Genomic DNA, 26,723 nt, shown 5'->3' with positions numbered 1-26,723 from the left:
ACTGCCACGGTCCTACGCACTCCGGGATGACAGGAGAGCTTGGATCCATGACAGAAGTCCAATACGGCAGCTCTGGCCTCTGGTGGGACGTACAGTCTGTTCTTGGGGCCGGTCCCCGGGTCCGGGCTCCTTGCCAGGGCCTCCCGGACGGTCTTCTCCACGTCCCAGGTAAGGGAGGCCACGACAGTGGACTCGGGGATGATGGTCTCGGTGGGGTTCGACAGCCCCGCCTTGGCTTCCTCTTCGTGCACCCGGGACAACGCATCTGATTTTTGGTTCTTGGTCCCGGGGCGGTACGTGATCCGGAAGTCAAAGCGCCCGAAGAACAGAGACCAGCGGGCTTGCCTGGGGTTCAGCCGCTTGGCGGGTCCGGATGTACTCCAGGTTCCGATGGTCCGTGAAAACCGTGGAAAGGCAATGACGCCCCCTCCAGTAGGTGTCTCCACTCTTCAAGAGCCTCCTTCACCGCGAGGAGCTCCCGATTTGCCGAACGTCATAGTTCCATTCAGCTGGGGTCAACCTGCGGGAAAAATAGGCACAAGGATGGAGAACCTATCAGCCTCCACGCTCTGGGACAGCACGGCTCCTATCCCTGAGTCAGAGGCGTCCACTTCCACTATGTACTGGCGATCAGGATCAGGCTGCACCAGAACTGGTGCAGTCGAGAACCGGCGTTTCAACTCCTTGAACGCGGCTTCGCACCGATCCGACCAGGTGAAGGGGACCTTGGTGGAGATCAGGGCAGTCAGGGGGCTAACTACCTGACTGTAGCCTTTAATGAACCTCCTGTAGAAATTTGCAAAGCCGAGGAACTGCTGCAGTTTCCTGCGGCTTGTTGGTTGGGGCCAATCTCTCACCGCTGCAACCTTGGCCGGATCAGGGGCGACAGAGTTGGAGGAGATGATGAACCCCAAGAAGGACAAAGAAGTGCGGGTGGAACTCCGCCCTTCACAAACAGCCGGTTCTCCAACAACCGCTGTAGGACCTGATGTACATGCTGGACATGGGTCTCAGGGTCCGGGAAAAGATGAGTATATCGTCCAGATATACGAAGACAAACCTATGCAGGAAGTCCCGCAAGACGTCATTTACCAAAGCTTGGAACGTCGCGGGGGCGTTAGTGAGGCCAAACGGCATGACCAGGTACTCAAAGTGACCTAACGGGGTGTTAAATGCCGTCTTCCATTTGTCTCCCTTCCGGATCCGAACCAGGTGGTACGCGTTTCTAAGATCCAATTTTGTGAAAATTTGGGCTCCATGCAGGGGCGTGAACACTGAATCCAACAGAGGTAACGGGTATCGGTTGCGAACCGTGATCTCGTTCAGCCCTCTGTAATCAATGCATGGACGGAGTCCGCCGTCCTTTTTGCCCACAAAAAAGAAACCAGCACCCATTGGGGAGGTGGAGTTCCGGATCAGCCCGGCAGCTAAAAAGTCCCGGATGTAGGTCTCCATTGATTCGCGTTCCGGACGTGAGAGGTTGTACAACCTACTGGACGGGTACTCAGCGCCCGGGACCAAATCGATGGCACAATCGTACGGTCGGTGCGGGGGAAGAGTGAGCGCCAGATCTTTGCTGAAGACGTCAGCAAGATCGTGGTACTCCTTTGGCACCGCCGATAGATTGGGGGGACTTTAACCTCCTCATTAGCCGTCGTGCCGGGAGGAACCGAGGATCCTAAACGCTCCCGGTGGCAGGTTTCGCTCCACTGCGTCACAACCCCGGATGGCCAATCTATCCGGGGATTGTGCTTCACCATCCATGGAAATCCCAAAATCACTCGGGAGGTAGAAGGTGTTACATGGAACACTATCTGTTATGTGTCGGACGCAGCTCGGAGAACCGACCAGCGTTTGAAGGACCCAGTATGAAATAAGCAGAGCACGGTACAAAGGCTAACTGAATTTAATACATAACAGTGATAATACAGAAAGGTGCGGTCTGGCGTGGTGCGCTCCCAGCAGCGCTAACGGTCCGGAGCCAGAAGCTGTTTCGGACCCAAGGACCCCGCCGACACCCCCCAGGTGGCCGCAACAACCGAGTCTGTGAAAGAAGGAACCATTATGTGAGTCCACACTCTACACACAGAACACTTAAAGGTGTACAAACAGCAAACACTTCCTGGCTTGATTGCTGATCAGCTTCCAACCTGCAGGCATGGAACATCCCGTTCACAAAACTCCACCGCAGTGGAAGCTGATACATGACTAACATACAGCTCAATACAATAAGGTGTGAGGGACACCACATTTACTGACTGTATAACTGTTAGTCACAAAATCCAACGTACCTCAGGAAGTGTGCTGACGAGCGTGAGACCTCACCCCCTCCTCTTTCACAGACCGTGCATCAATGTGAAACAAAGTAGTCTCTGGCCAAACATCACGGACCCAGCGTTAGCAGAGACGGTAACGCGCCGGGAAGGCGGCAGCAGGGGCCCGGAAGGTGCGTGTTTGAGACCCATTACTGGATACTAATTTGTGCTCTCTTGCAGCCGTGTTCCTGTGTTGTGCCTCATCCGTGGATCGTGGTGGAGTGTGACTGGCGACGGCTTCGCGTCACACTCCGACCGGATGGGAGGTGTAAACGGGAGCTGCAAGAGTGCGTTTGTAATGGGTTCACGCGCACGGCGGAGCTCTGTTAGCACGGGTCGCTGGGCTTCCTGTGTTACAGTCGTAGCCCCGTTTCCCCCGGATAAAGGTAACTACTGCGTCTGTTGTATCAGCTCCGGCGTTATTTAGTTGAGCACATTTTGGTTGTGTGTTGCACTCAGCTGCGCACACAAAAGCAGCTCGTTTGTTTTTTTCTGTCGCCCAAGGGGTTTTTTTTCATTTTTAGCACTCTGGTTCCCCCTTGTGGTGACTGAATCACGGTACCGTCAAGCTCTGGAGTAGGAACAGGTGTGTTCCATTTGGGTTGAGCTTGACGGTATAACTCACTGATTGTTTTGTGTTAGTTCATTTTGTGTGGGTGTTTTTTGAGTTGGTTTTGTGTGGGCTTTTCTTTTTTGTTGTCCACTATTTGTCTGGGGGTGTGACCCTGTAGCCTTTGCTAAACAAGAACAAAAAAAAAAAAAAAAAAAAAAAGAAAAAAAAAAAAGAAAAACGGGGACCAAACAACTGTGTGTTGGTCTGTTTTTTTTTTCTTTGTTTCTTTTTGTTTCACATCCCCAGGGTTAGATGGAACGGTCCCCTGGGGGGTGATGGGTGGTATTTGGGTTGTTTTTTCTCTTTGTTTTTTTGTTGTGCCCTCTCTTCTCCTCTGACTGCAGCCGGGTGTGCCGTAGTGTCGGCATTGCTGGAGGGGTGCAGTTAGGTTGTGCTGGGCGTTTCCCAGGTGGCCTCTGCACCCGGGAGGGGGGGGGGGGGGGGGGGGGGTTTGGTTTTTTTTTTTTGTTTTCCCTCCCCCAGTTTCCGCCCTCAGGGTTTGACTGTGGTGTCCTCTGGGGGGGAAAAGGCGTTGGGTCCATCTAGCCGTGGACGGCCGGGGCTGGGTCCATTGGTCGTGAGGGGAGGCGTCTCCTGGGGTTGACGAGTGGTCCTCTGGGGGGCGCTGGTAGTCCCCGTGGGTGACGGTGGATCCCAGAGGGACCTCGGCCGTGGTTATTACTCCTGGAGCTGGCGGGTGGCCCTCTGGGGGGTGTTGGTCCCTGCGTGTCGTTTGGGGGGGAGGAGGGGGGGGATTTTGGCATTTGTTTGTGAGCTTAAATTTGGATTGTTTTTCTTTTCTCCCCTTCCCTGGGTTTGATGGGACGGTCCTCTGGGGGGGGGGGGGGGGGGGGGGGGGGGGGGGGGGTTGGTATTTTTGTTTGTAGGCTTGGGTTTGGGTTGTTTTTCCTTTTTCCCCTTCCCTGGGGTTGATGGGACGGTCCCCCTGGGGCGGGGGGGGTGTTTTGGTTGTTTTGTGTTATGACTAATCACACATGTTTGGTTAAAGGATTGACCGCACAGGTGTAGGAACTCCTGGCCACACCTGTGCTGAGACTGTCAAACAAGGGCAAAGATGCAGCCAGTTCAACCAGTCTGTTGGAGGACGAACGCAGACGCGGTTTCCAGCCATGGTCCCTGGAGGGGGTGTTTCTCCTGGGCCAGGTGTGTGTGGTCGCCGGGAGGCTTCCCGTGAGGGTGGGGTACTGTTATATGGCTGGGGGGGCCTGGCTGCCGGTTTGTTTGTCTTTTTGTTTTCCTCCCAGGTGGCGTGCATTTGGGACTGAGTGGCTGTGTTGCTGAGGCTGTCAGGACCTCACCCTGATCACCTGCGACTCGTCAGGACTCACAGCTGAGGTGCATCTGGATGGATTGGAGCATGTTGGCATTTAAGACTGGAGTGCACAGTGTGTATTTGCCAGAGACTCGACCTTGTGACCAGACGGGTGAGATCGTCGTCTCGGGAGCCATCTCATCAGCAGCGGATGCTGAGAAACGTCCAGGTTTGATGCACAGTCTGTGAAAAAGGAGGGGGTGAGGTCTCACGCTCGTCAGCACACTTCCTGAGGTACGTTAGATTTTGTGACTAACAGTTATACAGTCAGTAAATGTGGTGTCCCTCACACCTTATTGTATTGAGCTGTTTGTTAGTCATGTATCAGCTTCCAGTGCGGTGGAGTTTTGTGAACTGGATGTTCCATGCCTGCAGGTTGGAAGCTGATCAGCAATCAAGCCAGGAAGTGTTTGCTGTTTGTACACCTTTAAGTGTTCTGTGTGTAGAGTGTGGACTCACATAATGGTTCCTTCTTTCACAGACTCGGTTGTTGCGGCCACCTGGGGGGTGTCGGCGGGGTCCTTGGGTCCGAAACAGCTTCTGGCTCCGGACCGTTAGCGCTGCTGGGAGCGCACCATGCCAGACCGCACCTTTCTGTATTATCACTGTTATGTATTAAATTCAGTTAGCCTTTGTACCGTGCTCTGCTTATTTCATACTGGGTCCTTCAAACGCTGGTCGGTTCTCCGAGCTGCGTCCGACACATAACACTATCTCCTCCCTGTGATTTCCAGACACAACCAAGGTCACTGGCTGTGTCTGATGTGTGATTAATGGAAGCAGGGTGCCATCCAGTGCTCGCACCTGCAATGGTGCCGGCAGAGCCACCAGGGGGAGCCCTACTTCCTTTGCCCATCTGCTATCCAGCAGATTCCCTTCCGACCCCGTGTCTACCAGTGCTGGGGCGTGAAGGGTTAGATCCCCACAAAGGATCGTCACTGGGATTCGTGCAGATTTGCAGGATTTCCCCGCGTGCGTGTTATGGCCCACCCTTAGCCCAGTTTCTAAGGACGGGCGTTGTAATTTGACCGTTTTGGGGCAGTCCTTCTGCATATGCTCACAAGAGCCACAGACAAAACACTCCCCGCGGGCCAGCCTCCTTTGTCTGACGTTTGTTTTTACTTTGGCCCTGCTCGTGTCCATAGCCTCCTCAGCAGGGGGAGCTGTAGCCACACGGAGCTCTCTGGCAGTGAAGCGTGGGGACGACGTCACCTTTCGGAACCGGAAGTGGGAGGGACGGCTCGTGCCCGGTCACGCCCCCCGGCCTGCTCCCGACGATGCTCATTAAACGGTTGTCTAAGCGATAAACCAAATCGACAAGCCCGTCAAAATCCTGCAGTTCCTCCTTAGCCAGCAAGTGCTCCTTCAGGACCGGAGACAGTCCATTTACGAAGGCGGCACGGAGCGCAATGTTATTCCAGCCGGACCTCGCTGCCGCGATGCGGAAGTCGACTGCATACTCGGCTGCGCTGCGACGCCCCTGTCTCATTGACAGCAGCACGCTCGAAGTGGTCTCGCCTCTGTTGGGATGGTCAAACACTTGTTTGAACTCCCGTACAAACCCAGTATAAGAGGTTAGGAGCCGTGAATTCTGCTCCCAAAGCGCCGTAGCCCAGGCGCGTGCCTCTCCTCGAAGCAGATTAATAACATAAGCCACCCGGCTGGCATCTGACTCGTACATGACAGGACGCTGTGAAAAGACGAGCGAACACTGCATGAGGAAGTCTGCGCACGTCTCAACACAGCCCCCGTACGGTTCCGGAGGGCTTATGTATGCTTCAGGGGATGATGGGGGGGGTCATTGAACGACCAGTGGAACGTCTGTTACGGGCCCAGGACCAGCAAGAGGAGTGGCTGCAGCAGCGCCCTGATCGCGCGCTTCCACCCTGGCGGTGAGAGCCTCCACCCTCCGGTTAAGGAGAACATTCTGCTCGGTCACTAAATCCAGCCGAGCTGTGAAGGCGGTTAAGATCTGCTGCAGCTCACTCAACACGCCTCCCGCTGATGCCTGCGCTCCTGGCTCTTCCATTGGCCGTTCAAGCTCGGGTTGACGCCCCTCGGAATCCATGACGAATGGCCGAGAAATCCTGTTGGGAAGGTGTTGTAGCACGGACCACAACAGGGGGCGCAAAAGAACGGACAATGAATAAGCCAAAAAGTAACAATTTAATGTTGTGACAACACACAACTAAACACACAAAATTTGTAAAGTCAATTAACACCAGGTGACGTGTGGGCAGGCTCGAAGATAGAAGACCCCCGACGAGAGAGGAGCCGCGTCCCACACGGCTTCCACCACCAACGGTCTGAAGAACACCGGAGCCGCCAAGTCCCAAGTCCCCAGGTGGCCTCTGTCTTCGGCTGTCGACCCTGGTACTGCTGGCAGAAAGCAAAGACAAGATGAATGAGTGTGAATCCGCACACTCAGTAATCCACAGTCTGCACTCAGTTAGGAGGGAGCACCTCCACCTCCAATCACACACTCGTGCAGCTCCTGTTTAACCACTTATCTTGGTTTGGGGTGTGAGGCGAAGCCGTCGCTGATCACACCAAACGCCAATCCCACAGATAAGGCAGAACACCACAGGATAACGGCTGCAAAAGAAGTTCAGATTATCACTCAACGGTTTGAGTCAGCAGAGAAATTACCTCTTCGGTAGTTGATTTCTCGGCGAGGAGGTGGAGTTGCAGTCCGGCCTTTATGGTGATGGTGATGATGAGGAATGAATGACAGCTGGAGCTGAGGATGAGTGACAGCTGTCACTTCTTCTGGGTCTGGCGCCCTCTCGTGCTTGGAGCCTGCACTCCAAGCAGGGCGCCCTCTGGTGGTAGTGGGCCAGCAGTACCTCCTCTTCAGCGGCCCACATAACAGGCAGGTCAGTCTAGTACCCACAGTCTTTATTATGAAGCCACGCTGTTGTAACACGTGCAGAATGTGGCTTGGCATTGTCTTGCTGAAATAAGCAGGGACGTCCCTGAAAAAGACATTGCTTGGATGGCAGCATGTGTTGCTGCAAAACCTGGATGTACCTTTCAGCATTGATGGTGCCATCACAGATGTGTAAGTTGTCCATGCCATGGGCACTAACACACCCCCATACCATCACAGATGCTGGCTTTTGAACTTTGCGCTGATAACAATCTGGATGGTCTTTTTCCTCTTTTGTCCAGAGGACACAATATCCATGATTTCCAAAAACAATTTGAAATGTGGACTCATCAGACCACAGCACACTTTTCCACTTTGCGTCTGTCCATTTTAAATGAGCTCGGGCCCTGAGAAGGTGGCGGCGTTTCTGGATGTTGTTGCTGTTTGGCTTTCACTTTGCATGGTAGTTTTAACTTGCACTTGTAGATGTCGCGACGAACTGTGTTAACTGACAATGGTTTTCTGAAGTGTTCCTGAGCCCACACGGTAAGATCCTTTACACAATGATGATGTTGGTTTTTAATGTAGTGCCGCCTGAGGGATCGAAAGTCACGGGCATTCAGTGTTGGTTTTCGGCCTTGCCTCTTACATGTAGAAAGTTCTCCAGATTCTCTGAATCTTCTGATTATATTATGGACTGTAGATGATGGAATCCCTAAATTCCTTGAACTGAATGTTGAGAAACATTGTTCTTAAACTCTTAAACTCTCTACTTTTAAGATTAGGCTTAAAACTTTCCTTTTTGCTAAAGCTTATAGTTAGGGCTGGATCAGGTGACCCTGAACCATCCCTTAGTTATGCTGCTATAGACGTAGACTGCTGGGGGGTTCCCATGATGCACTGTTTCTTTCTCTTTTTGCTCTGTATGCACCACTCTGCATTTAATCATTAGTGATCGATCTCTGCTCCCCTCCACAGCATGTCTTTTCCTGGTTCTCTCCCTCAGCCCCAACCAGTCCCAGCAGAAGACTGCCCCTCCCTGAGCCTGGTTCTGCTGGAGGTTTCTTCCTGTTAAAAGGGAGTTTTTCCTTCCCACTGTAGCCAAGTGCTTGCTCACAGGGGGTCGTTTTGACCGTTGGGGTTTTACATAATTATTGTATGGCCTTGCCTTACAATATAAAGCGCCTTGGGGCAACTGTTTGTTGTGATTTGGCGCTATATAAAAAAATTGATTGATTGATTGATTAAACTGTTGGACTGTTTTTTCACGCAGTTGTTCACAAAGTGATGATCCTTGCCTCATCTTTGCTTGTGAATGGCTGAGACTTTTGGAGATGCTCCTTTTATACCCAATCATGACACTCACCTGTTTTTAATTAGGTGTTCTTTGAGCATTCATCAACTTTTGTCTTTTGTTGCTCTGACCCAGCTTTTTTGAAACGTGTTGCAGGCATCCATTTAAAAATGAGCAAATATTTGCACAAAAACAATAAAGTTTACCAGTTTGAACATTAAATATCTTGTCTTTGTGGTGTATTCAATTGAATATAGGTTGAAGAGGATTTACAAATCATTGTACTCTGTTTTTATTTACATTTTACACAACATCCCAATTTAATTGGAATTGGGGTTGCATATTATACTTTTCTAAGTCATGAAAAGTATATATATATATATATATATATATATATATATATATATATACAGTGAGGAAAAAAAGTATTTGAACACCCTGCGATTTTGCAAGTTCTCTCACTTAGAAATCATGGAGGGGTCTGAAATTTTCATCTTTGGTGTATGTCCACTGTGAGAGACATAATCTAAAAAAAAAAAAAAAAAAAAAAAAAAAAAAAAGAAATCTGGAAATCACAATGTATGATTTTTTTTAATAATTTATTTGTATGTTACTGCTGCAAATAAGTATTTGAGCACCTGCCAATCAGCAAGAATTCTGGCTGACACAGACCTGTTAATTTTTCTTAAGAGCCCTCTTATTCTACACTCTTTACCTGTATTAATTGCACCTGTTTGAACTTGTTACCTGTATAAAAGACACCTGTTCACACACACAATCAATCACACTCCAACCTGTCCACCATAGCCAAGACCAAAGAGCTGTCTAAGGACACCAGGGACAAAACTGTAGACCTGCACAAGGCTGGGATGGACTACAGGACAACAGGCAAGCAGCTTGGTAGAAGACAACAACTGTTATGATTATTTATTAGAAAGTAGAAGAAACACAAGATGACTGTCAATCTCCCTCGGTCTGGGATTCCATGCAAGATCTCACTTTGTGGGGTAAGGATGATTCTGAGAAAGCTCAGAACTACACAGGAGGACCTGGTCAATGAACTGAAGAGAGCTGGGACCACAGTCACAAAGATTACATTAGTAACACATGATGCTGTCATGGCTTAAAAGCAAGTAAATCACTCACAGCATTTTCACTTTTAGAAGTGTTTATTTCTCACTGGCATTTACATAACATATGATAAAGGTGTTGTATTTAGCCAAATACAAAGCGAAGTGTGACATCACCATGCTCAAGTCCACGAAATCATAATATAAATATAAATAGGAACAGAATGCGACTTTTTAACCTCTTAAAATATGTCCAGGTTAGCCATGTTTGAGTTTGTCCACGGTCTGTGTCCCAAGAATGTTCCCTATGAATTTGAAGACTCTGGCAGTAATAGGACTGAACTTATGCTGAGCACAGACGGACGGACAGACGGACGCAAAGTGTTCGCAATACCTGATGGCCTCGAGTAAAAATGGTTTCAAATTACCTGGGATTTTCCATTTTGAGGACATTTTGGTAATGCAATCATTCTTTTCCTTATCTGTCATCTTGTGTTCCAGTACAGTCACACTCATGTACACGCATTAGGTAATCTGAGCAAACTGTGGCCTTTTTTCAGCCAAGTCAGCTGAGTCAGGGTTTCGCTATAAAAACCCGAGCTCCCTCTCCGGCAGTCTGATCTGCTGGCCTGCAGAACCCCACCCGCCAACATGAAGCTCTCACTCCTTTTGATGCTCCTGGGAAGCCTTGGTAAACTTGATTCTATTTTTTCAAATCTCATTCTGACTATTCTGTAACCCTTTACAATAAAGATACAATAATTAACACAGGAATAAACATGAACTAAGAGTTATTACATGTTTAGTAACCATGTATTAAGTGTTTATGCATTAATTCATACTAAGTTATAAAGCTGATGATCACATTAATAAATCATTTAATGTTTAATTAACTGTTAGTTAGTGCTTATTATTAATGAATGTTAATGAATGCACTCTTACTGTAAAGTGTTACCAACATATTTAATCACAGATTTACACAAAGTTCAGGTTGTCTAAAGACCTGTTTTCACAGTTACAGTGTTTGCGATCCCCACCACGAAAGTAACGTGGTGCCTCAAGTCCGACCAAGAGGAACAGAAATGTTTGGCCCTCAAAGCTAAATTCCCTGTATTTGGTTGTGTGAAAAGGGAAAACTCGAAGGATTGTATCAAAGCAATTCATGTGAGTAAATTAACACACTTCCCACTTTATTCAGTGATGTTCTGCTAATTATACCCTGTAACACAGTAAAAATAAAACTCAAACATTCTGTATTTTCGTGGTGGTTGATCAAACACGCTGCATCTTTTAAGAATTTGAGATTTTTTATTCTTGAACAGGCTGGTGAAGCTGATGCCATCACTTTGGATGGAGGGGACATCTATGTCGCCGGACTGAAGAACTATGACTTGCACCCCATTATTGCTGAGGACTACGGCACCTGTATGTTGATTTACTTGTGTGACCTGTTGGAATGCTCCATGACGCACGTCCAAATGTTCTCAGACCACTTAATATTACAAACTGGATTTGACCAGACTGCTTTACGTGCAGTCATGACGTATGCCCAAATGCCATCATTTGTTCATTTGAGTGCAGTCTAAACTGATAAAACCAAGTGCTTCATATCTGTCTGGGACAAACCTCGGTGCCATGGAATGCTCCGTTATTGCTTATCACGCTGACACAAACACATTCATCACAAAGTTTTGATATAATACATGCTGCCTGAACAAACAACGCGATCACGTCACCTGCTTACCACTTTGACACACCGTTATTTTGCAGCCAACCACATAGCTCCATTGATACACATGGCAGGGAAAAGACCGTCCACTTGGGGTGGGTCGAGTGCAGGAATAAAGAGCAGCTTGGCCCTAATGTCGGGGCTCTCTGTTGCAACGGTGCACGTGACATTTTGCTTCTGGAAGATCCCAGCGCTGTCTTAGTGACTCTGTTCATCAGCGTAGGCATCTCTTAATGCAATATCTAGTTTTTAAGTGCATTTCCTGTCAGTTATTGAATTCACACACCACATAAAACTACTGGGTGGGCTTCAGGTAGACAGAAAAACCCCTACAGACATTTCCTGCATGTTTTAGGTGTTTTCTCACTGTTGTCTTTCATCTGCGTCCTTCCAGCTTCAGAAACATGTTACTATGCTGTTGCTGTGGTAAAGAAGACCACAACATTTGGCATTAAAGATTTAAAGGGGAAGAAGTCCTGCCACACTGGGTTGGGGAAGTCTGCAGGCTGGAACATTCCAATAGGAACACTGCTGTCCAAGAAAATACTGGAGTGGACAGGACCTGAAGACAAAACCATCGAGAGTGGTGAGTCGTGTTTTCAAACAATAAATCTCTATGATTACAGTAAAAGTAAGTCCCTTCGGCTGCTCTCTTGTTTTGCACTCAGGGTTACCACAGCAAATCCAAGGTGGATCTGCATGTTGAATTGGCACAGGTTTTAAGCCGGATGCCTTTCCTGATGCAATTCCAAATTACATGGAGAAATGTGGCAGGGGTGAGGTTTGAACCAGGAACCTTCCGCACTGAAACCAAGTGCACTATAGTGAATAAAATTTCTATCAAGAAAGAAAAGATAATTAGGAACATTATTTTTCTGCTTGTAAAGAGAAATTGCTGTCCTAAGTTCCATCCATCCTTCTGTCCGTCTGTATGGCAAAACCTTCCACTCAAGAACTGTGAAACTCTCCAAATCAAAATTTTTAGAAAGTAATACTGGGAGGTTAAAGCTCTGCCTGCCCCCCCCCCCCCCCCCCCCATCATGCATTTCTGACATTTATAACTGCCTTTTTCTTCTTCTTGTTTTTTTAACAAAATTTTGGTTTCAAGTAAGAAATGTACAGAATCCCTGAAATGCTATCATCACACGCTAGATGGCGACAAAAGCTGTTTAAATGTGTGGCAAAAGTTTTACTATTCATTTGAGAAGTTAACTTTTGGTGAAAATGAGATGGGCTGACATACAAAAAAAAAAAAAAAAAAAATCAACTTACAGGTATGTTTCTTGCCCTTATGGGCCATTTACTTGAATAAAAAAAAAAAAAAATCTATACCATAATTCTGCATAAGGCCCAAATCTGTGTCTGTGTGGGGAAGAAAACTCTAAAACCACACAAAGTTCAACTGCCATTTTTCAGGCAACATCTAAAATTACCTGAAGATGTGCAGTAAGATTTTTTAAAAGCAAAATTGTAACTCTAAGTATGTCTTTTTAAAGCACTCTATCAATCCCATTGCACACTTTATGCTAATGTTAGCCATTAGCATCCCATTAGGTGACACCTGTTAACATTGCATTAAATGACACAAATGAGTTTTCATGTTAATGTTAGTTCATTAGCATTGCATTATATGTGGGGGGAGTGTCCACTGGTCCTGGCGTCCACTGGTCCTAACCTCTTTATATTAGTTTATGGTGCATATTACAACCTCAAACTGATAAATAAATGTAATACTTTCAAATAGCTAACAAACCAGATCCAGTTTTGTTCAATTTACAAAAATAGAACATATAATTCTGTTGACATGCTGCGCCATTAATCACCTTTAATTGTACTGTTGTCTATAAATCTGTTGAATCAAAAATCAACAAAAAAAATGGTACTTCACCATAATTAAATGATTGTTGTTTTTGTTGTTGTTTTTAACTGTCACACTTTTGTAATAATACTTAACCTCCTTTAGTGGAACATATAGCCTACCATAAATGTAAAAAGAACTTGAACATATACTCTCCTTAATACTATGACTAGGACTAGTGGAACCTAGGACTAGTGGGAAGTTTCCATATGATGCTAGAATGTTTTAATGCTAACATTAGCCCATGACATTAGGGAGTTTTCAAGATGTGAATAAATAAATCCATTGTGAATCACTGTATTAAGGTGTTCACCTCTCTCAGGTTTTTAGCTACCACAGGTATGTATCTTTAAAGCAAATTATAAACCCCACTGATCACCAAGGAGGCACTCAGCTCATGCTAATGTGTTAGGATGCCAAGCTAGCACCAAGCCAATTATACAACACAGTCAAACAATGTTTACAGATGGTGAAAGAAGTATGACACTTATATTAAAAGTTAATAGTGCAGCTAAAAGCTTACATACATTCTATACAGCACAGAACCTCAACAAGCAGCTATATGATAGCTTTATATGTGATTCCCCTGTCCCGCACTGACAAGAGAAGATAAATTGAGTCTAGTCTTTGCCAATAACGCAAATTTAACACCATTCATGCACTTTCCTGTAGCAGATACTTTTATGGTATGTTTTTAAATTGATTTTGATTGTTTTTTTCTTGAAGCGGTGAGTGAATTCTTCTCGGCCAGCTGTGCCCCAGGAGCTCCAGTGGGTTCAAAATTGTGCCAGCTGTGCCAGGTGGACTGCTCCAGATCCCACAAGGAACCTTACTATGACTACGAAGGAGCCTTCCTGTCAGTATTGGTCTTTCTTTGATTTTTACTGAGGTCTATCAGCGCCTGTGTGCTTGGACCCAGTGAGCATTTGTGCGTTGAAAAGATCTTTAAAAAATGTCTAGGACCACAGTTGAAAAGATGTTCATAAATGCTCACTGGGTTTCAAGTAAGAAATGTACAGAATCCATGAAATGCTCACATCGCCCGCTAGATGGTGACAAAAGCTGTTCAAATGTACAGCAAAGTCTTGGCTATTTATTTATTTGAGGAGTTAACTTTTGGCAAAAATTAGATGGACTGACAGACAAAAATCAACTTACAGTTACGTTTCTTACTCTTATGGGCCAAAGTGAAAGTTTTTTTCAATATCTATTTGTAGATGTTTAATCAACGTTCGGGTTTAGACAGTTTTTAACTGTGATTTTGAATTGTGGTATTTTTCAATCTGTACAATGAATAAATTATAGCAAATTATAATTTTGAAACCTAGCTACCAAGACACGTCCACATTTATCATTTAAAAGCTGGCAATGAAAACCCTGTTGAAAACTGCTCTAAATGTGAACATTTATTCAAAGTCTATTTTCAACTTTCAAAAAAAATACAGTTTCTGCATTGTGACAACATTAGCACATCAGTTAGCTTCCAGTACTGTGTTTGTGGTGTGGAATGGCTAAAAAGGAAATATTAAATGCTACACAAACAGCCAGTTTCATTAACGACCAAACACCACACACAAATGTGTGGTGAAAATTGTTTGGGGGTATTTTTGATTAAAAATTTAGTCAGTCAGCCTTAGCATGCTAGCTTTAGCTTAGCAGGCCTAAAGCCTCGCTAACACAGTGAAGGACATAAAATAAAAGCAGCAGCGCTCATTTCTGGTTTGTTTTGTCAGAAGCAGCAGTAAACATAAATGAATCACCCATCTGATGAAAGAAATTACGTTTTGTGACGTCTTGATAATGTAGCTGCATTTTCACTGGTTTAAAAGTTGGTAAAAAGACATTCAGACAGATATCACCCACTTTTCAACCAAAAATCAACATTGAAATTATCTCTTGTGCTCACTGGGTAATTTAAATACAAATTCTTGCTTTGTGTGCCATAAAAGTTGTGGTTCTAAAAACCAGCTCTTTTCACAAAATTTATGAACCAATATATGCTAGCAGTATCACAGGCACAGTAGTTCTCAGCATAATTATTTTTGGTTAAAACTCTTCAAATGTTTTCAAACTGACATTTTCAAAACAGAATAGAACCTGTTCCTCTTTGGTGAAATGGTCCCATTTGAAAATATACTGTGACATCTGACATTGTAAGGAATCGTTTAACTGAAGTTAATTGTCTACTTGATAGGTGTCTGAAAGAAGATGCTGGAGAAGTGGCTTTTGTCAAACATCTCACTGTTCCTGGTCAGTATCACAAGATACTAAGATAAGCCAAACAAACTGGACAGCAACACGTTATAACATTGTTTTAAGAGATCACACCATGATTTTATTTGCCCCTAATTCAGCTCCATGTTTGATCCTGACCTATGATCCCTATTGTTGATCTTTCATCTTATTATTGTTTCTTAGTTAATTATCCTAGTTTGGTGGTCTTTGACCCTGACTTGACCTTTGATCTGATCACAGCACTATGATCCAGCTGACCTTTGACTGTGATCAGTGCTCCTAAACATTCTGCTTTGATCTTGTATAGCTGACATTTGATTGTGATCATCAGTCATTAATCACTGGTCTTTGATCCTGCACAGCTGACCTTAGATCTTGATCACTGATCCAGATGAGTGGGTTTTGATCCTGGATAACTGATCGTAGATCCCGATCACTGATCCTGATCACTGTGATTTGACCCAACAGAACTGACGTTTGATTCTGATCACCAATTCTGATCCCCAATCTTTGATATTGCATAGCTGACCTTTGATTCTGATCACTCCTCTTTGATCACTGAACTTTGAGCCTGATTGCTGATATTTGAACTTTACCAAGGAAGTTAGGTTATTGTCACTGTTCAGTTTGTCTGTATTGCTTTGATCCTGTAATAGCGGCCAAAAGAATTAAGATCAAAGATCACAGATAGGATAAGAATTCAAACTAATTAAATGATAGATGGACTGCATTTATATGGCGCTTTTTCCATCTGCATCAGATGCTCAAAGCGCTTTACAATAATGCCTCACATTCACCCCAGTGTCAGGGTGCTGCCATACAAGGTACTCACTACACACCAGGAGCAACTAGGATTAAGGACTTTACCCAAGGGCCCTTAGTGATTTTCCGGTCAAGCTGGGATTTGAAGCAAGGATCCTCTGGTCTCAAGGCTAATGCTTAACCACTAGACCATCACCTCCCCCAATTAAGATCAAACATCAGAGGTGAGATCAGGATCATATAAATCAGCATCAGAGATGAGACGCAGGATCCACCACTGATCATGAATAAAAGAGCCCGTTTGAAGATCAGTCAGAAGATCAGGATAAACTGTATCAGGATCAAAGCTCAAAGACCAAGTCCAGATCAAACCCTTGATAATGTTCCACACCTAATTTAAACCAACTCTTCCTTTACCCAAGACCTGCGTCTCCACTAATTTCCACTACCTTTTGACATATCCTGCTAAAAAACTAAGAGTTCTTACTTCTTTGCCAAGCAGAAAGGTTGCTTGACATTTTACTGTTATTGTGACGAGAGGAGGCCGAAGAGTAGTTTATAAAATGGGAAGCTTGCAGGAATGAACATATCCGTAAAAACAACCTGAAAGGAGGAGGAAAAAAGATATTATTTCCATGCTACAATTTCAGATGCTGAAAAGGATGAGTATGAGCTTCTGTGTAAGGATAACACCAGAGCGAGCATCGACAGCTACAAAACCTGCCACCTGGCCAAAGTACCCGCTCATGCCGTTGTCACCCGCAAGGACCCGCAGCTGGGTAAAAAAATTTGGGACAGCGTCAATGCAGTACAGGTAAAATGCAGCTTGTCATCAGAAGGGCGTGGCTTTGGGGGGCAAACTGTAAATCAGGAGTGACTGCCTGAATTTAAACACACAGCAGCTGCTTCTCATCCCCTGTATTCTTAAATCCTACAGAATTCCAGCACAGTCCCTATGGGCTTTGACCTTTTCTCCTCTGATGCCTTCTCTGGCAAAAACCTGATGTTTAAAGACTCAACGAAAAACCTGGTGGAGATTCCCGAAAACACAGACTCCTTCTTATATTTGGGAGCTGAATATATGAGCATTCTCCGGTCTCTGTCTAAAGGTAGTGCACACACGCAGTCTTCCTGCACACGTGCGGACGTGCACATGATAAATTCTGACCGTGAGGGTTTATGTTGCCTCCCAGGGTCGAGCTCGGACACGTCATCAGTTGGCATTAATTGGTGCGCTGTGGGACACGCTGAGAAAAACAAGTGTGACACCTGGAGCATCAACAGCGTGACGGACGAAGGTGCTCAGATCGAATGCTCGAACACCCAGTCAGTGGAAGACTGCATCAAAAAGATTATGGTAAAACACACTTGAAAATACTTTGATCCTTTCTGAGTAGCGTGCACATGGGTTTGTTTGGATTCTTTTTGCTGATGTCTATCCTACACCTCCCCAGCGTAATGAAGCCGATGCTATGGCACTGGATGGAGGGCAGCTCTACACCGCCGGGAAGTGCGGTCTGGTTCCTGTCATGTTGGAACAATATAATGAAGGTATGTGCAGAAAAAAACCTGAATACAATCATGTTTCTGGTGTTTTCTACAAGAGGAGTAATCATGTCTTTGACTCTCTCTACAGCAATGTGCGGCCCCGCAGGACAAGGTAATAACTGCTTATGTTTATATATGTCCTTTTTAAAAGAATTGACTTAAAAATGAAGCGACAAAGCATAAAATACTACACAGAGCACTTCCTCCACCGGGATAAAAACAGCATTATTAATGCCAGACCTTTGTGATGTCATAAAGGAAAGACCCTTTTAATAGTCCAATAAAAGTCAGAAATCTGAATTCATTCTTTGTCAGACCTGTTCTGACGCCATAGAGTAGGAACCCTTTTGATGATCCAATAACAGTCTGAATTTTGAATCGATTCTTCATCAGACCTTTGTGATGTCACAGAGTAGAGACCCTTTTAATGGACCAATAACAGTCAGAAATCTGAATTCATTCTTTGTCAGACCTTAGTGATGTCATAGTGGACAGACCCTTTTGATGGTCCAATAAAAGTTTGAATTTTGAATGATTCTTCATCAGACCTTTGTGATGACATAGAGACCGTTTTAATTGTCAAATAACAATCAGAAATCTGAATTCATTCTTTGTCAGACCTTAGTGATGTCATAGAGGACAGACCCTTTTGATGGTAGTCTGAATTTTGAATTGTTTCTTCATCAGACCTTTGTGATGTCATAGGGTAGACCCTTTAATGGACCAATAACAGTCAGAAATCTGAATTCATTCTTTGTCAGACCTTAGTGATGTCATAGAGGAGAGACCCTTTTAATGGTCCAATAAAAGTCTGAATTTTGAATTGATTCTTCATCAGATCTTTGTGATGTCACAGAGTAGAGACCCTTTTAATGGACCAATAACAGTCAGAAATCTGAATTCATTCTTTGTCAGACCTTAGTGATGTCATAGAGTAGAGACCGTTTTAATTGTCAAATAACAATCAGAAATCTGAATTCATTCTTTGTCAGACCTTAGTGATGTCATAGAGGACAGACCCTTTTGATGGTCCAATATAAGTCTGAATTTTGAATTGATTCTTCATCAGACCTTTGTGATGTCATAGAGACCGTTGTAATTGTCAAATAACAATCAGAAATCTGAATTCATTCTTTGTCAGACCTTAGTGATGTCATAGAGCAGAGATCCTTTTGATGATCCAATAAAAGTATGAATTTTGAATTGATTCTTCATCAGACCTTTGTAATGTCATAGAGCAGAGACCCTTTTTCATAGTCCAATAGAAGTTTGAATTTTAAATTCATTCTTCATCACATTTTTTGTGATATGATAGAGTGGAGACACTTTTGATAGTCAATTGTCTGTGGGTGTGTGTGTGGATGTGAATGTGTTTATCTATAAGTGACTTTGCGACAGTCTGGCGTTCTGTCCAGGGTGTGCCCCGCTCACGCCTGATGGCTACTGGGATAGGCTCCAGCTCCCCTGTGACCCTTAATTGGAGTAAGTGGGTGGGTGATTCTTTAACTACGGGCACTATTGGCCTTGTAAATGTAATTTCCACCACACCATTGTCTTACAATATAAAGCACCTTGGGGCAACTGTTTGTTGTGATTTGGCGCTATATACATGTGCTCTGATGTCACTGTTTATCTCCATAGAAACTACCCAAACAATCTTTCATACAAACTGTTTAAAGGTACATTACAATGTTGTGGTGGAAATTACGGCAATAGTGTAGGACAACTACATTTTGTTTAAAAAAATCACAACAGTTGTATGACATTGAATACCCCAATTATGTTTTGATTATTTTACTGATATTTTATTCAGAGATATTTTAAAACATTAGAAAAAAAGTTTCTTTACCATTCATTTTTATCATTGAAGATCAAAAGTCTGGGTGTGGGACAAGCACAAAACGGCAATATTTGCATATAATGATGCTGAAAAAAGGTGAAAAAGTCATCATAGACTACTAGAACAAATTTCTCAACACACTTTCATTGTAAAGATAACTATAAAAAGTGTGAAATTTCCCTTTTTTTCTGTTTTTCATACAATATGATCAAAGGACATAATAAGTGCCCATAGTCTAAGAATCACCCGGGTATAGAAAATGGATGGATGATTTTATACACATATGTTCCCACTGTTCTGGTAGAGTCACCCTCTTACTATGCTGTTGCCGTGGTAAAGAAGAGTTCAGGCCTGACCTGGGACACACTAAAGGGCAAGAAGTCCTGCCACACCGGTATTGGCAGAACCGCTGGTTGGAACATCCCCATGGGTCACGTCTACAATCAGACAAAGGATTGTGACTTCAGTAAGCACTTCATGCTGATCTCACACTTTATTACACACCTCTGACCATGGTGGACACGCTGACTGAGCACGTTCCTCTCCACAGGCAAATTCTTCCCGAAGGGCTGTGCACCCGGGTCAAGTCCAGACTCTTCGTTCTGTGCTCAGTGTGTTGGCAGCAAAAACCCTGTGGGAGAAAAACACAAGTGCAAAGCCAGTGCTGAGGAACTGTACTACGGCTACGCTGGAGCCTTTAGGTAAGACGCCTGTGCAGACAATAACTACACAACTTCAAAGTTAAGCTCACCTTTTTGTGCCAAACTGATAAGCTTTTACATCTTGGTACACATTCCTTTAATATAGGGTTTGTTGGCACTTGTGTAATTGTAATTTGCTCTGTGGAATTAAGTTGGCTTAATTTTTAGCTTGGGGAGGTGATGGTCTAATGGTAACCAGAGGATCCTTGGTTCAAATCCCAGCCTGACCGGAAAATCACTAAGGGCCCTTGGGCAAGGTCCTTAATCCCCTAGTTGCTCCCGGTGTGTAGTGAGCACCTTGTATGGCAGCACCCTGACATCGGGGTGAATGTGGGGCATTATTATAAAGCACTTGGAAAAGTGGAAAAGTGCAATATAAATGCACTATGGTAGATAATTTTGGAGATAATCACTGAAGCGTGTCTTTGAAAATAAAAACCTAAATTACCTACGATAATTCGTAATTAATATTTCTTATGGGGAAAGAAACCCTGCTAGTGCGTAATCAATACACAAAGTGGGTAATTCTTCAAGGCTCTTGGTGAAACACGATTATGTTCAAATTTGAATAAGTCTGAGATGCTCTCATTTTGGATGTTCACTTATAATTTAGTGAAAATCAGTTTAACGTTCAACTTACCATGTGCACTACAAAGCACGACTGACACGCTCATGCATGGACGGAGAGAAATTCTATATGTCACTTCTGACCTTATGGCTGGTGGGAGATAATAACTTCAAGTTACAGCATTTAAATCAAGTAGTCAATTTGGCACATGTTTATCGTCTGCTTCTCCTCGCAGATGTCTGGTTGAAGGTAACGGGGATGTGGCCTTCATCAAGCACACAACTGTTCTGGAAAACAGCGATGGTAACAAACTGAATCTTTTTTTTCCCACAACATCTCTTCCTCCCCTCACAAAATCCTAACAGAGCCTTCGATGTTCTTTTCTCCCTTTCTGACACATGCACCTGTTCCGTGTGCAGGAAACGGTCCAGACTGGGCTGCAGGAGTGTCATCTGCTGACTACCAGCTGATCTGCCCTGGGAAACATGCCGTCGGAGTCAATGAATTTGCATCATGCAACTTGGCTAAAGTGCCCGCACATGCTGTGGTGACACGTCCTGAGATACACGACAAGGTGGTGAACATTCTCCAAAAACAAGAGGTCAGTTTTAGTGGTTATTTTCATTTTCCTATTTGTTCTGGTTGTGTGCTTGATTTGGGTGTTTGGTTTCTCTCAAGGTTTTTCCATTGTGTTTTTCTTTTTAACTACATTGGAAAGAATGTTAATCATTTGAGTGCATTCAACCACAAAGACCTCAAATGCAAGATCTGTCTGCTCTGCCCCTTTTTTACAGAGCCATACAAATGTTTAATGGTTTCAGTTGTCATCAGGTGTTGCAATAACAAAATCAAGTTAACACACTTTGTTCATTTTTCTGACTGTTCTTCAATGTAGAACTTTTCAAAATGTTACCATTCCCAATTCAAAAACAAAAACCAAAATGATCCGCACAGCCACAGTGCTCCAACACAAAAAAGAGGCTTTTTTTTTGGTCCTGCACGCCTTTTTAAGTGTTTTGGATGTGTGTGTCTTTGTTGTATTATTTATTACCATTCCCAATCCAGCCATGGTCTCAGATGACACCAATCTCATTAAAAATCAATTCTTAATGATAAAAAATATTTTAAAATGTCCGAGCTCTGCCCCATTCTCTGTATCACCTTTAAAATGTTATGTTGCAGGATAAGCACGACCTTTTCACTTAACATCATCAAAATACTTTTAAAAAAAAATACTTCTTTAGCCCGTCAGAGGGCCCAGGGCCAAGCATCAGCCCACCCTGTTTTTGAAGAAAGTTTGTGAAACACCCACCTGAAATTAAATTAAATGACATTGAATACATTTAATGAATGAAAAAATGTCCAAAAAATGGGCACAATCAGATGAGTTATTATTATATTTGTGATTAAATTAGATATTTTATTGAAATTGGCATTCCGATGTACATAATAATTGCCTCGTGCATTGGCCCAAACCATCTCCAGGCTGAATTTCTCATGGAGAGCCCTGTACCCTCTGATGGGAGAACGGGGTATAAGTCACATTTATTTTTAAACTTGTTTAGGATGTCTTGAGACCTGTTCTCCAGTGCAACTTATATATTGAAAATCATGTGTTTGTTATTAATAATAATAATTCTTATAATAACTATATAGGGCTTTCCCCAGAATCAAACATTTAACAAAATAAACTACAACAATAAAAGAATAAATGCCATAAAAAGTACACTACAACAGTGCACAAAAATCCTAAATTAAAAAGATACACAATTGGAGTGACATGCCTTCAAGGTGAAGGTGGGATTACATCAAGGATCAACTCTGAGTCCTCTCTTATTTGCATTGGCAATGGACAGGTTGACAGGCAACATCAGACACGAGTATCCATGGACTATGATGTTTGCAGATGGCATTGCTATCTGTAGTGAGAATAGAGAACAGGAAATGATGAGCTTGGAGAGGTGGAGATATGCTCTGGAGAGAAGGGGAATGAAAGTCAGTAAGAGCAAGACTGAATATATGTGTGTGAATGAGAAGGAGCCCAGTGGAATAGTGAGGTTCCAAAGACAAGAGGTGGTGAAGGTGAAGATGAGTTGAGTTTGGAGGATGTGGTACAGAGGTGAAGAAGAGAGTGTAGGCAGGATGGAGTGGGTGGAGAAAGGTGGCAGGAGTGAATGGTGACAGAAGGACATCTGTAGAGTGAATGGGAACATTTACAAAAGTGTGATGAGACCAGCTATGTGTTGTATGGCAGCGAGATGGTGATGCAAATGTGAAGGCCAGCAGGAGACACTGTGCATGTGGTAGTCAATAGGCCTCACTCCCCCCGACAGCGAAAGGATACTCTGGCCGCTCAGGCCAGAGCCTGGGTTTTAGCCGACTGGTCAGAGCGTCCTCCTCCCATGCCAGAGATTGTGAGTTTGTGTCCCAAGGGGAGCGAGTGGGACACAACAAGAACACAACCTAGATGAGGGAGAGAGAGAGTACAACCTGCTACATCAACAAAAAGACAGTAGGCAGATTTCAAGGTGACAGAAGATGTTGCAATTCTCTTTGGGAGTGACGAGGACGGACAGGATTAGGAATGAACATATCAGAGGGACAGATCAGATAGGATGGTTTGGAGACAAAGTTAGAGAAGGCAGACTGAGAGGGTTTGGACATATGCAGAGGAGGGACCCAGGGTATATAGGGAGAGGGATGCTGAGGATGGAGCCACCACACAGGAGGAGAAAAGGGAGGACAAAGATGGGGTTTATGGATATTCTGAGGGAGGACATGCAGGTGGTCGGTGTAACAGAGGAATTTACAGAGGAGCTACGGCTGCTCCACGTTAGCAGCAGAGAAAAAAGATGTGACTTAGTCTGGTGCAAATTATAGAAATATTTAATTTTTTTTTCCTTTTTAGAAATTTTTTGACAAGTCCAACTTATACTTACTCTGTCACAATTGGGTTCTTTTATACAGGTAATAAATATCTGGTCAGTATAGCTACAAATCACTTCGAATTTTTCCATGAAGCCATCAAATTCCAGGTTTGACTGTAATAGGGGAGCTAGGACCACTTGCCTTGCACCCCCTGCCCCAAGAAATAAACCAATCCATCTTTTTTAGATTACTTTGATGACCCTAAAACACAATCACAATATTCAATATCGCATTCAAAATGTCAACCAAAATAGGATATTCTGTTATTATTAATTCTATCATTTGTAACTATGATGCACTTTAGAAACATTTCAGTGGAAAACAGTCATTTGGTAGTCATTTTGAAATCAAAACTTGTGAATTAAATTATTTAGGCACATATGTATTTATTGCAATCTAAAACTTTGTTCTTGTGAAATATTTTGGAAATTCAATGCATTGTAATTTAAAGCAAGTGTTTTGTTGACCATTTTGGATGCCATCTTGAATAATATGGACAGTGTTGCCAACTTGGCGGCTTTCTCGCTAAATCTGGCAACTTTCCAAACCCTCTTGATGACTTATTTTCTCAAAAGCGACTATCGACAAATGTAGCTATTTGTTCTGGTGGTACTGGAGACTTTCCTGGTGTTTGGTGACTCAAAAGTGAAAGCACATATTGAGCTAGTCTCTGTTCCCACCAAACCCCACTTCCACTCTAGCTGTAAAGCACTGAGCAGAGGGATGTCTACAATCCTCCGCCTTCAAAGTGCAAATGAAGCCCTGGTCTTGAGAAGTTATTTTATTTTAAGAAGTGATAGCCAATTTTAATGGCAAAATAAATAAACAAACCAAGAATCAAGTTTATTTGTAGTTCTTTATATTATTAAGGTGTTACTCACTTTTTTGTCTCTTTTTTCCCCCAAAAAATGATTTCAACAAATACATTAACAAACAGTAAACGAACAAAGGACAAGGCCACAATAGCATTCACAGTATTATCATTATAAATAGAAAGAGATAGAAAAAATAAAATAAATTGTACAATAACAAAAGTAAAGAGATTCTTTAACATTAATTCTCTTTACAAAGTTCCTTATAGAGCATAGGAAAAATAAAATAAATTGTACAATAACAAAAGGGATTCTTTAACATTAATTCTCTTTACAATCGCAATTATAGAGCGTAGAAAACATAAATTGTACAATGACAAAAGTAAAGGAGTTCTTTAACAATAACTCTCTTTACAAAGTTCATTACAGAGCGTAGAAAAATAAAATAAATTGTACACTAACAAAACTAAATGAGTTCTTTAACATTAATTCTCTTTACAATTGCATCAAAAACGTATGTGTATGCAGCAAATGTGTTGAACTTGAAGAGGCATTCAGTTATCACAGCATTGACGTTCATGTCTCTGGTTTCTCTGTTTTTGAGATCAGAGGTCTGCTCCCAGACTTGAATTGAATTTACTTCATTTAACGGTCTTATTTATTTGTTTAATTTTTTTTTTTTTTTTTTTTTGCCAAAACAGCTGTTGACTTGTGACATTGATGCAAATGTGTATGTACATCATAAGGGCATTTCCATGTGAGTTGCGGTAAATTTTTGGTCACTTTTCAAGTTATTTTTTTTTTTGTGTGTGTGTATCTCCCACACATATACATTTTCAGACACCATTTCTTACATGCATGTGCCAACTGACATAAAGTGTGAAATGACAAAAAGTAAGATAAATCTTTAACTGTTTTTTTTTTTTTAATTACAGCATTACTCACATTACACCAAAAGTCCTTTGATTTCTGGGGGAAAAATATATATCTAGAAAACTGAAAATGCAAGGGAAACACTAAAAAAAATTGCCTTATTTTCCCATTCAGTGTGGAAATGTCCATAAAGTCAAATTTAAACACAGCTCACTAATGTCAATTTCATTATTTATTTCTAGGCCAAGTTCGGTAACAGTGGCAGTGATCCCAACTTCAAAATGTTCCAGTCCAGTGATGGAAAGAACCTCCTGTTTAAGGACTCGACCAAGTGTCTCCAGCAGATCCCACCTGAAAAGACCTATGAGCAGGTTTTAGGACCTGGCTACATGAATGCCATGTTCTCACTCAGGCAGTGTGACACCGCTCCAGGTAGGAGTTCAATCAAGACTTACATCTCATTTATTCAGTACTAAGTGAGATAAACTTTCTCTGTCTCACACACACATGTACACACAAAATATTTGACTTGGCACTCAAGGTCTTCTTCTCTATTGTCAACAGACTTGGAGAAATCCTGCACTTTCCATGCCTGTCAACAAAAAATCTAGATGGGTCATTATACGATGTCACGTCTCACCTGGCCCTCAGCGACTCCAGTGACGTGTCCACTGTCTTCACACTAGATGCAAACTTCCACTGTATTTTGTTTCTGGACTGTTTTAGGAATATACTGCACTACTACAAACTAAAAATTAACTACAGTATCCAGTAACCCTTCAGGTTCATATCACATGCTTTTTAATGTGGCCATCAAATAATGTAGCAACAATATTTTCTTCAAACTTGTTAAACTTTTCTCAAATAAAGCCATTTTAAAGTTCAATTCTGGTGATTTTCTTCCTTTTTGTGGACAGTTGTGAAATATAGAACAACTTCCAAATACTGTTTCTTATCTTGAAAGTACATAATGTATTATCTTAATGCAAACCATCTTATCAAGCTGTCTGTTCAGTGCTGCAGATAACTGAGACAATCCTTCACTTGGTGATACAAGCATCAGATTTGGCATGAATGTTCTTCATAAATCAGTATTTGAGAATAAAGTGCGGGCCACTTGAAAATCCAATATGACAGCCAGGTAGGGTCAATGAAGAATTACACAGGGGTCAAAATGTAAAAATACTCCAGTCATATTGAAAGCTATACCACATTATGTGTTTGATCACAAAGATTCCAAAAAGGTATAGTTTGGACTATCTATGACAATGTTATGGAGTTATGGGGTAAAAACAGCAAGAATGGTGACAAAGGTCAGTTTCAGTTTGTACAGGGATCAAAAGTTAAACTTGCTCCAATTTTGGTAAAAGGTGTT

General features: G+C 43.1%; 1 protein-coding gene across 1 annotated transcript; it reads left to right on the top strand.

Annotated features, from left to right (window-relative positions):
• The first annotated feature begins 10,066 nt into the window (after positions 1-10,066).
• Positions 10,067-26,234, top strand: tfa (transferrin-a). Its single transcript, XM_034182821.1, has 16 exons — positions 10,067-10,185; positions 10,510-10,658; positions 10,817-10,919; positions 11,618-11,809; positions 13,808-13,937; positions 15,276-15,331; positions 16,729-16,892; positions 17,016-17,187; positions 17,272-17,435; positions 17,533-17,656; positions 19,777-19,932; positions 20,017-20,167; positions 20,971-21,038; positions 21,155-21,336; positions 25,591-25,780; positions 25,913-26,234. The coding sequence occupies exons 1-16, from the start codon at positions 10,146-10,148 to the stop codon at positions 25,957-25,959; spliced, it is 2,088 nt and encodes a 695-aa protein (XP_034038712.1). The 5' UTR covers positions 10,067-10,145; the 3' UTR covers positions 25,960-26,234.
• The last annotated feature ends 489 nt before the right edge of the window (positions 26,235-26,723 follow it).

The sequence above is a fragment of the Thalassophryne amazonica genome, chromosome 12, assembly GCF_902500255.1.
Source record: "Thalassophryne amazonica chromosome 12, fThaAma1.1, whole genome shotgun sequence".
NCBI lineage: Eukaryota > Metazoa > Chordata > Actinopteri > Batrachoidiformes > Batrachoididae > Thalassophryne > Thalassophryne amazonica.
This window is presented reverse-complemented; position numbering and strand designations above follow the sequence as displayed.

Excerpts from the sequence above, each read along its gene's own strand:
- tfa (XM_034182821.1), top strand. The coding sequence starts at position 10,146 with ATGAAGCTCTCACTCCTTTTGATGCTCCTGGGAAGCCTTG. Across the intron at positions 10,659-10,816 it reads ATTGTATCAAAGCAATTCAT|GCTGGTGAAGCTGATGCCAT; the intron begins GTGAGTAAATTA and ends ATTCTTGAACAG. Across the intron at positions 16,893-17,015 it reads ACAGCGTCAATGCAGTACAG|AATTCCAGCACAGTCCCTAT; the intron begins GTAAAATGCAGC and ends TAAATCCTACAG.